Source organism: Ovis aries, chromosome 1 (assembly GCF_016772045.2).
Source record: "Ovis aries strain OAR_USU_Benz2616 breed Rambouillet chromosome 1, ARS-UI_Ramb_v3.0, whole genome shotgun sequence".
Classification (NCBI taxonomy): domain Eukaryota; kingdom Metazoa; phylum Chordata; class Mammalia; order Artiodactyla; family Bovidae; genus Ovis; species Ovis aries.
This window is the reverse complement of record NC_056054.1, coordinates 266,895,856-266,909,955: the sequence shown is the minus strand read 5'-3', so window position 1 is coordinate 266,909,955 and position 14,100 is coordinate 266,895,856. Positions and strand designations below refer to the sequence as shown.

At 45.6% G+C, this 14,100-nt stretch overlaps 1 protein-coding gene across 6 annotated transcripts in view; it reads right to left on the bottom strand.

Annotated features, from left to right (window-relative positions):
* Nucleotides 1-14,100, bottom strand: part of DIP2A (disco interacting protein 2 homolog A) — a 109,360-nt gene that overhangs the window by 60,250 nt on the left and 35,010 nt on the right. For 4 of the 6 annotated variants that reach the window (XR_006057511.2, XM_042238097.2, XM_042238114.2 and 1 more), the window contains 3 exons: nt 13,371-13,508; nt 5,557-5,676; nt 4,332-4,526 (listed from right to left, as the gene is read on the bottom strand). Coding sequence is in view for 5 of the 6 variants with exons in the window: in XM_042238097.2 (XP_042094031.1) it covers nt 4,332-4,526; nt 5,557-5,676; nt 13,371-13,508 (453 nt within the window). In the remaining variant the exon portion in view is untranslated. The remainder of the gene's footprint in view (nt 1-4,331; nt 4,527-5,556; nt 5,677-13,370; nt 13,509-14,100) is intronic. The other 2 variants (XM_027961400.3, XM_027961408.3) reach the window with 1 other exon arrangement.

Sequence of the window (14,100 nt, the reverse complement as noted above, 5' to 3'; positions counted from 1 at the left end):
CAGTTGCTGCTTCTGGGGCATGGAGACCAGGGCCCTAAGAAGAGTCTGCTGAATCCCAGGGCCATGCATGCAGATGGAAGCCTTGGAGAAGCCATTCAGAGCCCTCAAGTTGCTATGTAAGACAAAGACTGTGGATGGGGTCACTCAGAATACACCAGTTTAGAGAATCAGAATAAAGGAAAACAGAAAATCTCCAAACTGAAGTATATATAAAAAAGAATGCACAACATAAAAAACGATTTATTAAAGGCACACAGGACTCAGAGAAGGTATTAATATAAATGTAATCAGAGTTCCAGAAGGACAGGAGAGATAAATGGGGAAGAAATACTATATCAAGAACTTACGGGTATAAGTTTCCAGAAACTGATGAAAGATACCACTCCACAGATTTAAGAAGGCATGTGGTCCCCCAGCAGAAGCTTCCAAAGAACATCACAGCTAAATGCATCACAGCAAGACAGACACAAGGCAGAGCCAAAAAGCCATAGGGGGACGAGACAACGCATCATCCAGACAGTGGCAGCAACCTGGCCTCTCACTTCTCAGAAGGCATCTCCAAGCCTGCAGAGTCCAACAGCCCTGACCAAAATGATTTGGTCAGGGAGGGAGATGCAGGAAGTCCCGCAGCCAGAGGAGAGGTTATGGGGAAAACACAGGGAGGCGAGAAGGAACATTTAGCCAAGGAAGGAAAACAACATGAGTTTTGACTTGAGAAGCAGAGCAGTGAATGGTGTCTTATGGGCGTAATGGGTACAGACTTAAGATGCAGGACAAGGAGGCAAGGGCCTCAGGCCGGGATCTTCGGGAAGCACCAAGGTAGAACGAGGCTCGAGAAAGGCCCTTGAAGGGGAGAGTGGACAGCGGCCTTGCAGCTACTGCAGGCCTCTCCCAAGGACAGTCCTGGCTGAGCAGGACACAGGCCCTGTCCCCACCCCTCATGCAACCTGGACCCAAAAGCTGAATTGGATAGGTGAAGGCTGTCCTCACAAGCGGGCAACAAGCTCCTTTCCTAAAGAATTACAGACCCATCTCTCTAATGACCACAGGTACAAAGCCTGCAAACAACATACTGGCAATCAGAACTCAGGCATTTACTTAAAGACATTAGGGCCAAGTGGGATCTATTTTAGGAATGCACAGGCTGCTTAACATTTGAAAATTATTCAATGGAACTTATCAACATCCATTAGATCATAGAAAAGGCAAGAAAATTCCAGAAAACACATCTGCTTCACTGACAACATTAAAGCCTTTGATTATGTGGATCACAACAAACGGTCAAAAATTCTTAAAAAGACAGAAATACCAGACCACTTTACCTGCCTCCTGAGAAACTTGTATGCAGGTCAAGAAGCCACAGTTAGAACCAGACACGGAACAATGAACTAGTTCAAAACTGGGAAAGGAGTGCATCTAGACTGTAGATGACTCACAAGCTGAAATCAAGAGAGAAATATCAACAGCCTCAGACATGAAAATGACACTACTCTAATGGCAGAAAATGAAGAGGAACTAAAGACCCTTTTGATGAGGGTGAAAGAGGAGAGTGAAAAAGCTGCCCTAAAACTCAACATCCGAAAAACTAAGATTATGGCATCTGGTCCCATCACTTTATGGCAAAGAGAAGAGGGAAAAGGGAAAGCAGTGACAGATTTTATTTTCTTGGGCTCCCAAATCACTGCAGACAGGGATTAGAGCCACGAAATTACAAAGACACCTGCTCCTTGGAAGAAAAGCTATGACAAACCTAGATAGCATATTAAAAAGCAGAGACAACACTTTGCCGACAAAGGTCCATATAGTTAAAGCTATGGTTTTTCCAGTGGTCATGTATGGATGTGAGAGTTGGACTATAAAGAAGGATGAGTGTCAAAGAATTGATGCTTTTTAACTGTGGTGCTGGAGAAGAATCTTGAGAGTCCCTTCGACAGCAAGGAGATTCAACCAGTCCATCTTAAAGGAGATCAGTCTTGAATATCCATTGGAAGGACTGATGCTGAAGCTGAAGCTCCAATCCTTTGGCCACTTGATGCACACAGCCCACTCGCTGGAAAAGACCTTGATGCTGGGAAAGACTGAGGGCAGGAGGAAAAGTGGGTGACAAGAGGATGAGATGGTGGGGCATCACTGACTCAACGGACATGAGTTTGAGCAAGCTCCGGGAGATGGTGAAAGACAGGGCAGTCTGGTGTGCTGCAGTCCATCAGGTCGCAAGGAGTCAGACACAACAGAGGGACACAACAACAGCAACTCACCAAACTAGTGGAGCAAGACAGAGAAGTCACATGAGCATCTTGACGAAGCAGAAAAGGCCAGTGCATGTCAAACAGCTTTTAGCAAATTAGGAATAGAAGTGAACTTTATTAACCTGATGAAGAATTTCTACCATAAAACAAGCAAAAAAGCTACATTGGCATCAAGACCAAGTGCTGTCCATCTAAGACGGGGAAGGGCTCATGCTGCCCTGGTGGCCCCAGCCAAGGTGAGGCAGGACAGCACGAGGAAGGCCAGGATGACACATCACTGCCCCCAGGTACTTGACTGCGAGCAGGATGCTCAGGACTACTCGCTAAGAGATCAAAAAGAACTAACACCTCACCTTAGCAAGATCACTAGATGCAACGTCACCGTCCAAAAAGGCAATTGCTTTTCTATATACAGGCAACAAGGCGTAAAAAAGACTTACTCATTCCATTCCAACAGGAATAAATCTTAACAAGATTCCTGGACTCAAAAGTATAAACCTTCACTGAGAGAAACTAAAGCAGACCTTGAAAGGGGAACATTCCAGGGCTGTGAACTGGAGGATTCCACAATCACAGCAACACTGACGGGTTCAATGCAGTGTCAGTCACTATCCTGGAGGATTTTTTTCTGGGATGGATGCAGTGATTCTAAAGTTTACTTGGAAATGCAAAGAGCCAAGAAGAGTCCAAGGAAATCCTGAGAATCGATCGCAGAGCAGAAGGACTGACATCCGACACTGACTCCCAGCTCCAGCGCCTCAGGAAGCCAGGACGGACGGCAGACGGTGAGACAGGACAGACCCACAGGCACATCTTTCACCTGGTGAAAAGCCACTGGACTGCAAAGCCGTCCCTGGGGGAAGCACTGCTTCTCACCAATGATCGTGGATCAATTACATTCAGAGGAGAGAACATGAGCCCAAGTTCACCCCACACAAAAGAAAACTGCAAATAGATCGTAGCCCTAAGTGTGAAAAGTAAAAGGCGTCTCCAGATGAGAAGGCAGGAGAAAACCTGTGTGACCTAAGGTTCGGCAAAGGCTTCCAATGCTGGACAGAAAGCACAGAGAAGGGGGAAGATAGGTAAATTAGACTCCATTAGGCTAAGGCCTCTCATTTATCTAAAGTCACAGTGAAAAGTGTTAAAAGGCAGTACAAAGGGTGGGAGAATTCATTTGCAAAACATGTACTGGAGAAAAGGCGCCTAACTGAAACATAAAAAGCATCAGCAAATGCACAGAGAAATGAGCTGAAGATCCGGGTGCTTCCTAGAAGGAGGGCTCACATAGCCCACAAGCACGTGAGGAGCACCCTCAGCACCAGGAAGCCAGTCAGTGCTGAACTGGGCATGATGCACACTCCCCAGGAAGGAGAAAGGAGACAGGGTCCAGCACTGGGTTGGGGAGGGGGAATTGCCTGGCAGCTCACCCCATGCCCACAGCAGCACAGATGCCTATACACGTTCACCGAAGACCCACAGAGAACGATCACAATAGTTCAACACGTAGCAGCCCCGCCATGGACACAACCCAGATGTCCACCGACTGTGCAGCATGGACGTCAGCAGATGGATGAAACAACACTCACGGACGAGAATGAACTGACCACACAGTGCACGGGTGAGTCTCAGACAGCGCCAAGCGTGAGGCAGCCCAGGCACGTGGGACTTGCTTACACCACGGGTCAACAGGGCACTGGCCTTGGCTGCGGGGGATGCCGGCCTGGGGACCAGGAGTACCTCGAGGCCATGTGTTCCATGAAAGCACACTGAGTCCAAAGTACGTGATTTGTGTTAACATTAAAACGAAAATGGAACCAAAAAATGCCAAACAAAAAAAAACCAAACACTGCTTGATGCCATTTTTACAAAGTTCAAAATGAAACAAAAGTGAACTCCACTGGTCAGAAAGGCACACCCAGACGTGGAGTACAGGGGGTGGTCTCCGCTGGTGGGAAGAGTAGCGGGTGGGACGGTGAGGCAAGGCTGTTTCCCCGGCCACTGTGTGAGCTCGTCAGGACTGTGCCCTCCCCGGCCTCACGAGCTCACATCTGTGCGGCCCCTCGGCCTCCTGCTGGCACTTGCCATAGGTGAGGGTGTAGACGGCCTTCCCAGCGGTGTCCAGGGCAGTCAGGCACGGGGCTCTGGGCTGTGTGGTACCCCACTGCTGCAAGGCGGCCAGCAGCGAGGGCGGCCAGGAGCCCTCGGCCAGGGGCTCCCCTCGCAGCACTGCCATTTGGCTGCCCTCAGGCTTCGGCTGGTTCGGATCTGGCTGCTGCACTACAAGCAAAACAGACATGTGAGGACCAGCATTTCTAGAACCAGGCACACACTCTGCTTGTCAGGCCCCACGTTTTATCATTCTCTTCTTCAAAAGCATGAACTCTAAAAAAGCTACCATCATTTCTTCAGATTTCCTTATTGTTACAATAGTCACAGACCAGTTGACCAAGGATGGAAAGAAATCAGGATGAGTCCTGTGACTGTAACCAGAGAGTCACAAGGACCCCAGGCTTTCACCTGAAGACACCTGAGAAGCAGGTGTCCCCACTTATGAAGGATGAGAACAGAATAACCACTTAAGTTTGGGCTCAAACCATGTTGGAAGAAACAAAACAAAGTAAAATCTATTATATTTTCAGTGTATATGTACCCAAGATTTGCCCAAATGTAAGAAAGACTTCCTAAAAAGCATTCATGGTTTGAAGCCACGCTAACCCCAAAGTAGGGGGAGACACCAGAGCTGGCCTAAGGGGCGACTGCACAGCAGTGGTGCCGAAACCAAGGGCTGGGGGGCCAAGTGCCCCGAGGCCACAACAACACGTCACACACTGGTGTCTTATATGGGGCTTGACTTCTCCTTTCCTACAGTTTTATACTTCTTAGTAAGTCTACGCTCTTCTTTCCTAAATATATATATATATATATATAATTCATAAATGAGAGACAGAAATTCTAAAAAGGAGTCAAAACTTTGATGAAAACACAATGCTTTAAAACCAAGGGAAGACAAGTAGTTCAGACTTAAAACTTTAAATAAAAACTTAAATCATGGAAGGAAAATGAAGTCTTAAATATACTCTTACAGAGTCCTACCGCTAGGCAAGGCACAGAGATGCCATCTCTTAACTACGACTTGTGTGCGCAGTGCCTCGGGTCATGCGTGATGGGGAGGTCACTCCACACACATGACCAGAGCCTGGACACAGACCGCGCTTTTCTACATCTTCTGTCGTGGTGATAACCACGTCATCACAACCGGCAGTCTCCCTGCTCGCACAAACTGGAGGGCCAGTGCTGGAACGCTCACCTTCCAAAAGCTCCTCGAAATCATCCACAAAGAACTCCTTCAGGGGAGGGCGCTTTGGCCTCTTCAGGGTGTTCAGAAGCTGCTGGATCTTGGAGGACACTCTGCTGTTCACGGGGACACCTGTCACAGGAAGAGAGAACTTAGGCCAGAGGTCGACCACATGAGCACGTCAGAACTTGTGAATCTAACCAAGCTTTGATGGCCCACCAAATGGCCAGTCTGGAATTTATCAGTTCATTTGACATTTACTGACGCCTTCCAAGAACCAGAACTTGTTGTAAGCCAGTGGTTTTCAGAGTGGCCCAGGGACCCTTAGGAGTGCCCGAGGCCCTTTCAGGGGCTTCGTGAGGTCACACGAGATGCCATTTGCTCTCCTCTCTCACACGTGCACAGCAGAGGTTTCCAGAGGCTGCACGGTGTGGGCGCCCAGCAGATGGGAATCATGCAGACGCTGCTCTCACACCTGCAAACAAGCCTGCTCTCTCACAGCATCTCACTGCACGGGAGCTGCTCCTGTGACTGTGTGCTGTTCATGCTAAGATGTAATGAGTTCGATATGGCTATTTTTCAATGACTTAATAAATATTTTAACAAATCTTTAATTTCTAATATGGTAAATATCCAGAGATAACCCACATATGCTAAAAGCTCTTTGGTGTCCTCATTAGTTATTAAGAAATGCTGTTCTCAGGGATGTAAAGTTAGCCAACAGGTAAGTCTGCCCTCAAACACCTCTCAGTCTGCTGCATGGAAAGAAGCAAAAATATGTACACGTGCCAGCAAAAAAGGGCACCCACCACAGTGACAAGTCCTCAGAGGGAAAGGCACAGGGGACATGAGTGGGTGCACAGGGGAAAGGCCTGGAGCCCCAGCCACCCCTGTGCATCATGAGGCACACGGCACCTTCCTTCTCCTGGGCTAGGTCAACAATTGAAACCTGCATTCACTGGCTTGGCCTCTGCAGGCCCCTTTACGATACCACCATTTCGAAAGAGTCTGACTCTTTCCTTTATTAAGTAGAATATGCCTCATTCTGCATTTGCGTGAGATTTTCTCAGGATTCAATTCAGATATCGCACTGCTGGCTGAACAGCACCTGAGAACCACATCCAGGCGCATAGGACCCCCCACTGCTCTTTTGAGGTTCTGGGCACACTGCTGTCTAGCACTCCGCTGTCGTCACTATTTTTTTTCTAGTGCAACTAACAAACACTGTGAGAGGAGACCCTTCAAGACCTCACATATACCCTGACCCCCACCCAGCTCTCTCCCTTCATATAACAGCCACCGCCACTCTGTCAGATGCAAGCTTTATTGCAATGGTTCCTCAATTATATTCCAACTTAAGCAGCCCACGGACACTAACAGCTGCCACCTGACTTCCTTCCTTCCTTACTGGCTCTCCTGAGAAAAGCTACCGAAGACCAAGACAGTGGCGAGATATGCTCCCTGCTATTGCAGTCTTTGCTTCCTCTACCACACAGAGCTAAAAAGCCTGTGTACATGCACACGCGTGCATACTCATGGGTCTGCACACACCCCATACACAATACACACATGCGCACAGGCAGCACCACACACACAGGTCCCTGTCTTAGAATCTTGGGTCCACACAGCACCCCGGTGCTGAACTCCTTGTCAGACACCTCTTCTCCACAGCAGGAGCCTGGCTCCCAACAGCAATGCTGCAGTTCTGCACACCATCACAGACGTGACATAATTCCCCGAGTCCTACCCAAGCCAACACAGGAACAGCTACAAACGAGAGTTCAGGCTGGTGAGCCTTGCTCAGGACTGAGGACACTGTGTCCCCCACTGACAGCTCCTTCCTCCATCCCTCAAGGGTGGCTATGCAGTTCTTGGGACTACAATCAGATTTATTTATTTACAATTCTTTTCAGTTTTGGGATTCCCCCCTTCTTCTCATCTTTTAGTTTCTGTTTTAAATGTGTAGAACATATGTCTAAAAATCACAACTATATAAAAAGATAAACTTGAACAACTGTCACTCTGCCGTGAATTCCTGGCCACCCTCCCCGTCCTCTGCAGGACCAGCCTCTGCTTTCTGGCTCCTCCCTCCTGTTGGTTGTTCTCCTGCTTCTCACAAGGGAGGTGGTAAACTACGAACGTTCCTTTCCTCTTTGCCTTTTCATGTAACATCTCCTGGAAAACACCCTCATTCCAGGTCATAAAGAGCTTTTCACTATTTCTGATAGCTGCACAGTCCTCCACCGTGTGAATGTACCCAGTTTATCCCACATTTGAGAGGCCTGGACGGCAGGCAGTTCCCACTATTTCCGAGAGTTGCCCAGTCCTCCACCATGTGACTGTTCCCGGTTTAGCCCACAGTTTGAGAGGCCTGGATGGCAGGTAGTTCCCAATGTTTTGCAAATACAGACAGCACAGCAGTGAGTGAGCTTGCGTGTACACACTTCCTGATTTCTGGAGGTGTGCACTCGGGGTAAATGCCCATGCTGTGCTGCTGATCCAAATGGAAGCACAGACACAGATTTTTACCAGCTGCTCCCTCAGAAAGGCTGACCTACTTTGCATTCCCACCAACAATGTGGATTTCTCTAGTAACGAAAAAGAATGAACATCATGTGTAAGAGCTATTTTTATATCTCTTTTTGTGAATTGTCTGTGTGTTCTGCTTATTTTCCTATACTAGGAGCTGGAAACTTCTTTAAGGACTGATGGAGAGTATCTGGGGCCGTGGCACCATCTCCATCATCACAAAAGCAGCACAGACGATTCGGGAAGGCGGGTGTGGCAGCCCCAAAAGCACCTTGAATCAAGATGAACAGAAAAACATCCCAATGAATACATTCTGAATTTAAAAAATGAAACTGAAAAAAAGAGCAAAGGAAACACAGAGTAAGTAGGAGAGAAGTAACATAGGTGAGCAGAAATAAACATAATCGAGAAAAGACAAACAATAGAGAAAAACAGTTAAATTAAAACTGGTTCTTTGAAAGATAAAGTTCAATTAGCTCACTAGCTAGGACGATTGAGATGAAGAAAGGAGACCCTAGCAACTAACATGGTGAGCCAGCACCACGGGTCCCGCACACACAAGGATGACAGGGGCCTGGAAAGCAGAGATGGAATGGACGACTCCGCCAAAGACACAGAACTGACTCGAGGTAGAAAGGCTGTTTCCTCTGATTAGAAAACAGAAGAGGAAGGACACTTCTCAATTCATTCTAAGATGAGTACTATCCTGATACCAAACCAGACAAAAATATCAGACCAGTATTTATCTCAAACAGAGACACAAATGCTACAAAAGATATTAGTAAATCAAATCCACAATATACGTCAGAGAGGAGGACACCACAACCAAGTGGGGTTTTTCTTGAGAACATACCTCCTTCGGCTTAATCTTCAAAAGTCAGTCAATGAAATGTACTATATTAACAAACTAGGAAAGAAAAATCATATGATGAGCTTAACAGATTTTAAAAATCATTTAACAAAAATCATGATAAAAACTTTTCAGGAAACTAGAGGGAAGAAAGGAACGCCCCCAACCTGATGAAGAGCAACTATTTTTAAAAATCCATGGTTAACATCACAATTAAAAATTGAAAAAGTGGATGCTTTCCCCCTTAAATGGGAAACAAGGCGAGTTGTGTCCATTCTCAACATTTCTAACTAACATTAATGGAAGCCCTAGACACTGCGACAAAGCCAGGAAACTAAACGTTCCTATAGGCGGACAATTTGGAAAGAAAAGTAAAACTGTATTCATAGACAACATGGTCATGCACGTGGAAATCTTACAGAATCTACCAAAAAGGCTACTAGAATTGATGTAAGGTCAATATACAAGAATCAACTATGTCCCTAAATATCAGCAATACACAAGTGGGAAAAAATTTAAATATCACTTGTAATAGCATCTAAAAATATAACATATTTTGAGATAATTTTAACAAAATATGTGCAATACCTGTACACTGAAGGCTACAAAAATAGTGCTGAAAAAAAATTTTTTAAGTGCTAAGTAAATAGAGAGATATACCATATTTATCAATTGAAATGTACAACATTGTTAAGAGGCCAATTCTCTCTAAACTGATCTAGAGAGTCAATGAAGTACCAATCAAAACCCAGCAGAAATTTTGGTAGACATTAACAAGTGGATTTTAAACTATACATTAAGATGCAAAGGAGCTAGAACAGGTAAGGCAGTTTTTAAAATGAAGAGCTGAGGGCCAACTACAGTACACAGTTTTAAGGTTTATTCTAAAACCACATATAAAAACCCACATATATAACACCATGACAGTATGGTACTGGTATAAAGACAGAAAAAGCATTGGAACAGCATACAGATCCCCAAAGTAGATCACTCTCATATGTGGTCCATCTTCATTACAGATGCCAAAGAAACTGGAGGGGGTATTACATGATCCTAGAACAACTGGACATCCATACACAGAAAAGTAAACTCAGATTATATCTTGCATTGATACTAAATTTAACTCAAAATGGATCATGTACCTAAACATAAAACTTAAAACTATAAAATTCTAGGAGAAAATATAGGAGAAAACTGTTAGATCTTGGGTCAGGAAAGTATCTATTAGATGTGACCCAAAAATAGAATCCATGGAAGAAAAAAATGGTAAACTGGACTTCATCAAAATGAAAGACTTCTCCTCTCACTATTAGAGGATGAAAACACAAGCCACAGACAGGGAGAAAAAAAAAATTTATAAACCTGATAGAGAACTTATATCCGGACTATATAAAGAACTCCGGAAATAAGAAAACAAACAACACATTTTAAAAAACAAGCAAAAGATTTGAACAGACCCTTGCAGAAAGATATACAAATGGGAAATGAGCACATGAAAAGACGGTAAACATCATCAGTCACTAGGGAGATGCAAGTTAAAACTATAAGGAGAAAAAAGACACCTCTGCGCAACTGCAAGGATGGTCAACACATAAAAACCAACAATACCAGTTCTTGGCAAGGATGTGGGGGAACTGGGACTCTCATCACTAATACCTGGGAGGTGAAATGTACAACCACGTGGAAATAAGTTTGGCAGTTTATTTTTTTTAAATATTTATTTATATTTATTTATTTATTTGGCTGTGTGGAGCCTTAGTTGAATCGTGCGGATCTTTTATTGCAGTGCACAGTTTCTCTAGTTGCGGCTGTAGTGCTCGGGCTCAGTAGTTGTGGCTGCAGTGCTTGGGCTCAGTAGTTGAAGCTGTAGTGCTTAGGCTCAGTAGTTGTGGCTGCAGTGCTTGGGCTCAACAGTTGTGGCTGCAGTGCTTAGGCTCAGTAGTTGTGGCTGCAGTGCTCGGGCTCAGCAGTTGTGGCTGCAGTGCTCGGGCTCAGCAGTTGTGGCTGCAGTGCTCAGGCTCAGCAGTTGTGGCTGCAGTGCTTAGGCTCAGTAGTTGTGGCTGCAGTGCCTGGGCTCAGCAGTTGTGGCTGCAGTGCTTGGGCTCAGCAGTTGTGGCTGCAGTGCTTGGGCTCACTAGTTGTGGCTGCAGTGCTTGGGCTCAGTAGTTGTGGCTGCAGTGCTTGGGCTCAGCAGTTGTGGCTGCAGTGCCTGGGCTCAGTAGTTGTGGCTGCAGTGCCTGGGCTCAGCAGTTGTGGCTGTAGTGCTTGGGCTCAGCAGTTGTGGCTGCAGTGCTTGTGCTCAGTAGTTGCGGCTGCAGTGCTTGGGCTCAGTAGTCACAGCATGTGGGATCTGAGTTCCCTGACCAGGGACTGAACCCATGTCCCCTGCACTGCAAGGCAGATTCTTAACCACTGGGCCACTAAGGAAGTCCCAGTTTGGCAATTCCTTTAAAAACTAAAATGTTCCCTGGTGGCTCTGCAGTGCGGGAGACCTGAGTTCGATCCCTGGATTGGGAAGATCCCCTGGAGAAGGAAATGGCAAGCCACTCCAGTACTCTTGCCTGGAAAATTCCATGGACTGAGGAGCCTGGTAGGCTACAGTCCATGGGGTCACAAAGAGTCAGACACGACTGAGCAACTTTACTTTCTTTCTTTCAAACCTACTGTATGATCCAGCTATTCTACTCCTAGATACTGACCCAAAAGAAATGAACATGCATATTCACACAAAGACTTGTAAAGGAATAGTTACAGTAGCTTTATTTCTAACAGCCAAAAACTGGAAACACCCAAAATACCCATCAGTAGGTAAAAAGATAAACTATGGTGCATCTATAGGATGTGAAAGTTGGTCCACAACAAAAGCTGAGCACCAAAGAACTGATGCTTTTGAACTGTGGTGTTGTAGAAGACTCTTGAAGAGTCCCTTGGACTGTAAGGAGATCAAACCAGTCAATCCTAAAGGAAATCAGTCCTGAATATTCATTGGAAGGACTGATGCTCAAGCTGGAGCTCCAAAACTTTGGCCAGCTGATATGAGGAGCTTATTGGAAAAGACCCTGATGATGGGCAAGACTGAAGGCAGGAGGAGAAAGGGACCACAGAGGATGAGATGGTTGGATGGCATCACCGACTCGATGGACATGAATTTGAGTTGGGATGGACAGGGAAGCCTGTCGTGCTACAGTCCATGGAGTCCCAAAGAGTCAGACACGACTGAACTGAACTGATAAGATGAAATGCAGGGATATTTCATCTCCCAAGAAAAGGGATGACCTACGATACATGCAAGAACATGGATGAATTTCAAAATAATTGTGCAGAGTGGCAGAAGCCAGACAATAAAAAGTAAATGCTGAGTGATCCTATTCATATAATATCCTAGAAAATGCAAACTACTTTACAGTGTCAGGAAGTAAATCAGTGGTTGCTCCTGAAGGGATGCCAAAAAGGGCAGCAAGCAGCTGTTATAAAAGTGCACAAGGAAGGAAGTTTCCAGGAGCACCAGGTATACTGGCTACAGTATGGATTTCACGAGTGTACATGTATCTTCAAGCTTATAAAACTGTCAAGCATTCCCTGGTGGTCCAGTGGCTAAGATTCTACGCTCCAGTGCAGTGAACACTGGTTCAGTCCCTGTCAGGGAACCAGATTCCACATGCTGCAACAAAGACTACAGATTTCATGTGATGAAACTTAAGACCTGGTGCAGTCAAATAAACAGATTTTTTTTTAAAGCTTATAAAATTATACACTTTAATACACACAATAGACAATGTCATTTACACCTCAACTAAGTTCTTAACAATTTTTAAACATAATAAATAACAAGCTAATTTTTTTTAACCTATCTAACCAACAGGAAGACTGCTTCACATTGACTCCGTTTCTCCTCTTGTATCTGAACAAGGAACTGAATGACACCAACAAAATCAGACCAACTGCTCAGGAGCCTAGAAACACGTTAAGGTCTCAGATCTAAGAACTGCTGGATTTTTCTGCAACTCAAATTTGGCACATTGGAAGAAAAACTTCATGGGATTTTGATAAAAGACACTGGAAACTGTTTCAAAAGGAAACAGTACAAGCGCAGAAAGGAGACTCAGGCTGACATCTCTTGGCCTGCACGGGAGAAAGCACGACTGACTGAGGCAGCTGTTGCTGGCTGCACTTGCAATACTGGGTCCATCTAGAGAAACTTCCCCAGCTTCTCCTCTTCCCACAATACCACTGATCCAAACCTTGTGCATCAACTTAAATGTGCAGGCTTTCTCCTCCCTCCTTCTCCTCGATCCCGACTTGACCTATTCCTGATCATCTCTGCCCGTGATACACACACAAGCAGTCTACATGCACCAGGGCTGCACCTGACGGCTGGCTCACTAAGTACAGTGAGATCCAGTGCCTGCGCTCCGCTGTCTCAAAGCAGGAAGAGAGGCATGCTTACCACCTGCCGTCTCTAGGACACTCCCGCGGCACCCCCGAGGGACTCCTCTCACGGAGGCCATCTGCGGACGCTCACAGTATGCGTGCTGATGCTGCACGAGGCCCGTGGTGACATCAGGAGGGGCAGAGTGCAGATCTGCTTTTGAAACACAAACCCAAAATAAAAGTGGCTGTTAATTCAAAAGAACATGAACATTAAGTTGCTGTTCAAACTCCATTTGACTGAAGCTTCAGTAGCTCAGCTCTAAGCAAGGAACGTGGCATTCCGATCGACTCTGTCTGCCTGGCTGACCGAGCACACTAGGTGCTGTGAACTCTGAACTGTGGACATGGCCTGGACAGTTCTGCGTGCACGTGGTCATCCAGTTCTCAGAGGGAACTAGGCTGGAAACACCAAGCACAGCACAGAATGGCCTTGAGGAATACACGTTTCCCAATTTGGCCTAAGGAGGTTTTACTTAGAAATCTCCCTCAATGAAGCAGCAATATATTTTTAATTAATAATATTTTTTGTTATATTATGAAAAAACTTCCAGGCTTCTATAAACTACCTCTACTCCCCTAAAAAGCAAGTTTGAATGCCATGCAGACACAAACCCTGGCAATCTTCAAAGAATAAAACTACACAGATTAAAAACTATCCCTAGAGTCAGTTCAACAGGTCCCATTACTAAGAGGCTGCAGTCAGGTTCTTAAGACACCTCACACTTAGAGACAAACTATGTTAGATA